Here is a 3190-nt window from a genome sequence, read left to right on the forward strand (position 1 = left end):
GTCTTCATGTATCCTGTCTTTATGTCTTCATGTATCCTGTCTTTATGTCTTCATGTATCCTGTCTTTATGTCTTCATGTATCCTGTCTTTATGTCTTCATGTATCTTTGTCTTCATGTATCCTGTCTTTATGTCTTCATGTATCTTGGCTTTGTCTTCATGTATCCTGTCTTCATGTCTTTATGTCTTCATGTATCCTGTATTTATGTCTTCATGTATTCTGTCTTTATGTCTTCATGTATCTTGTCTTTATGTCTTCATGTATCTTGTCTTTATGTCTTCATGTATCCTGTCTTCATGTCTTCATGTCTTCATGTATCCTGTATTTTTGTCTTCATATATCTTGTCTTTATGTCTTCATGTATCCTGTCTTTATGTCTTCATGTATCCTGTATTTATGTCTTCATATATCTTGTCTTTATGTCTTCATGTATCCTGTCTTCATGTCTTCATGTCTTCATGTCTTCATGTATCCTGTATTTATGTCTTCATATATCTTGTCTTTATGTCTTCATGTATCCTGTCTTCATGTCTTCATGTCTTCATGTATCCTGTATTTATGTCTTCATATATCTTGTCTTTATGTCTTCATGTATCCTGTCTTCATGTCTTTATGTCTTCATGTGTCCTGTCTTTATGTCTTCATGTATCTTGTCTTTATGTCTTCATGTATCCTGTCTTTATGTCTTCATGTATCCTGTCTTTATGTCTTCATGTATCCTGTCTTTGTCTTCATGTATCTTGTCTTTGTCTTCATGTATCCTGTCTTCATGTCTTTATGTCTTCATGTATCCTGCCTTTATGTCTTCATGTATCCTGTCTTTGTCTTCATGTGTCCTGTCTTTATGTCTTCATGTATCTTGTCTTTATGTCTTCATGTATCCTGTCTTTATGTATTCATGTATCCTGTCTTTATGTATTCATGTATCCTGTCTTTGTCTTCATGTATCCTGTCTTTATGTCTTCATGTATTCTGTCTTTATGTCTTCATGTATCCTGTATTTATGTCTTCATGTATCTTGTCTTTATGTCTTCATGTATCTTGTCTTTATGTCTTCATGTATCCTGTCTTTATGTCTTCATGTATCCTGTCTTTATGTCTTCATGTATCCTGTCTTCATGCCTTCATGTATCCTGTCTTTATGCCTTCATGTATCCTGTCTTTATGCCTTCATGTATCCTGTCTGTATGCCTTCATGTATTCTGTCTGTATGCCTTCATGTATCCTGTCTTTATGCCTTCATGTATTCTGTCTGTATGCCTTCATGTATTCTGTCTGTATGCCTTCATGTATCCTGATTTCATGCCTTCATGTATCCTGTCTTTATGCCTTCATGTATCCTGTCTGTATACCTTTTTGTATCCTGTCTTTGTCTTCATGTATCCTGTCTTTATACCTTTGTGTATCCTGTCTTTGTCTTAATGTATCCTGTCTTTATGTCTTCATGTATCCTGATTCAATGTCATCATAGTTACAGAAAGAAGACCTTGGCAGATCTCCATCTCATTTTGCCTCATTTCTCCTTTTGTGTTTCTGGTGCATTACGCAACTACAACAAAAAAATCCTATACAACCATGTTGCAAAGATTGAAAATAAAAGTGTAGCTCATGAAACTATGTTGTTCTTGTGTCCTCCAGGCAACCTCGTAAGACCCCCAGTACAGTGTCCCAGGAGTCGTGTGAAAAAGCCTTCCCGCCGGGCGAGGTCTTCCAGACGGCCAAGGAGAACCCCCGCTACTCCAGCTACCAGGGCTCCAGGAATGGCTACCTGCACAGCGGGGCCAGTGGCTTCAACGCCCGGGTCCTGCTGGAGACCCAGGAGCTGCTGAGGCAGGAGCAGAGACGCAGGGAGCAGTCTGAGGCCAAGATGAGGCTTCCGCCGCCACAGGAGGGGGTCCCTGTCACCAACACCGGCTACGATGACATTCACCCAGCCCCGACTCCAACCCTTCCCCAGGATCCAGTCCTGACCCAGGCCCCGATCCCTGTCACAGCCACACCCAAGGGCCCGTACCGCCAGGATGTGCCCCCCTCTCCATCTCAGCTGGCCAGGCTCAACAGGCTGCAGGGCTCAGAGAAAGGACGTCCATTTTACTCCTGAGGGGCAAAGGAGGGATAAGAGGAACTGGAGGATGGAGGAGGGGTTGATGGTTATCACCAGCAATAATATAAGAGAGTCTGGATCTTTTTAAAGTCCGCTAGATATCTTTGAATGGTTTCAACACAGAGGTTTAATTAATTGTATTTCTATGTTGGTGTTTTTATAACAAACTTTACAGTCAGGATTCTGTTCACCCAAATCACCAGTTGTCTGGTCTGTGTCTGCCATCGTGATCTTCCCACTTTAAGTGCCTTGTGGGAAGACTGTCCTGCCTTAAAGGTCGAATGCAGCCGTTTTTATCTGAATATCAAATCATTTATGGGTAACAATAAAGTACGTTACTGTGATTGTTTTAAATTAAAATGGTCAAAAATAAACTAAAATAACTTCTTAGTAAAGAGCAATTTCTCAAACAAGAATTTTGATAGGGAGTGGTCTGAGTGGGGAGAGGAAAACAGAAAACTAGCTGTTATCGGCAGAGGAGTTTGGAACTCTTTCTTATTGGTCTATTAACTAATTTACCGCCTGGCGATGTCACCAGGCAGGTCAAAACTCCATCCCACTAAAGCAGGCTGAAATTTCAGTCTGTCTTTTCAAACAGTTCTTACACTAAAAGGGCATTATCATAATTTTCACAATTTCACAGCATTATTCCAAAATAGTGTGTGAGCTTGTGTGGTTTACCACTTCGCTGTGTGAGCTTGTATGGCCTACCAAATCACGTTTTTGGCTGCACTGGGCCTTTAAGAGTCTAGTCCTCACCCTTCCTGTGGCTTGTGTATTTGGACACCTTCAACGTCCTGCATTGTATCTACAAAACATTCTGTCAATCAGCACCCCACAGTATTTTCACCCACATATCATGAGGAACTTCTGACGCAAGTGTATACTCCCAAGTATTTGTGTATGACCTAGATTGTGTTTGGGTGTGTTTCTGTAGGGTTCTATATGCTGCTGTCAGCATGTGCTGACATAAAGAGCACTGGGTTAACCAGCATGTCCGAACTCTGGGGTAAGACAACCCTACAGTTCCCAGCTACACTACAGAGGAAAACCTCCCCCCGGTCTATGACACTCTTCTTATTTAAA

At 41.2% G+C, this 3190-nt stretch overlaps 1 protein-coding gene across 3 annotated transcripts in view; it reads left to right on the forward strand.

Annotated features, from left to right (window-relative positions):
• Positions 1-2492, forward strand: part of LOC115153707 (partitioning defective 3 homolog) — a 555114-nt gene extending 552622 nt beyond the window's left edge. For all 3 annotated transcript variants that reach the window (XM_029699308.1, XM_029699315.1, XM_029699317.1), the window contains one exon: positions 1639-2492. In XM_029699308.1, the coding sequence (XP_029555168.1) occupies positions 1639-2101 (463 nt within the window). In that variant the 3' untranslated portion in view covers positions 2102-2492. The remainder of the gene's footprint in view (positions 1-1638) is intronic.
• The last annotated feature ends 698 nt before the right edge of the window (positions 2493-3190 follow it).

This window comes from Salmo trutta, chromosome 2 (genome assembly GCF_901001165.1).
Source record: "Salmo trutta chromosome 2, fSalTru1.1, whole genome shotgun sequence".
In the NCBI taxonomy this organism is placed as follows: domain Eukaryota; kingdom Metazoa; phylum Chordata; class Actinopteri; order Salmoniformes; family Salmonidae; genus Salmo; species Salmo trutta.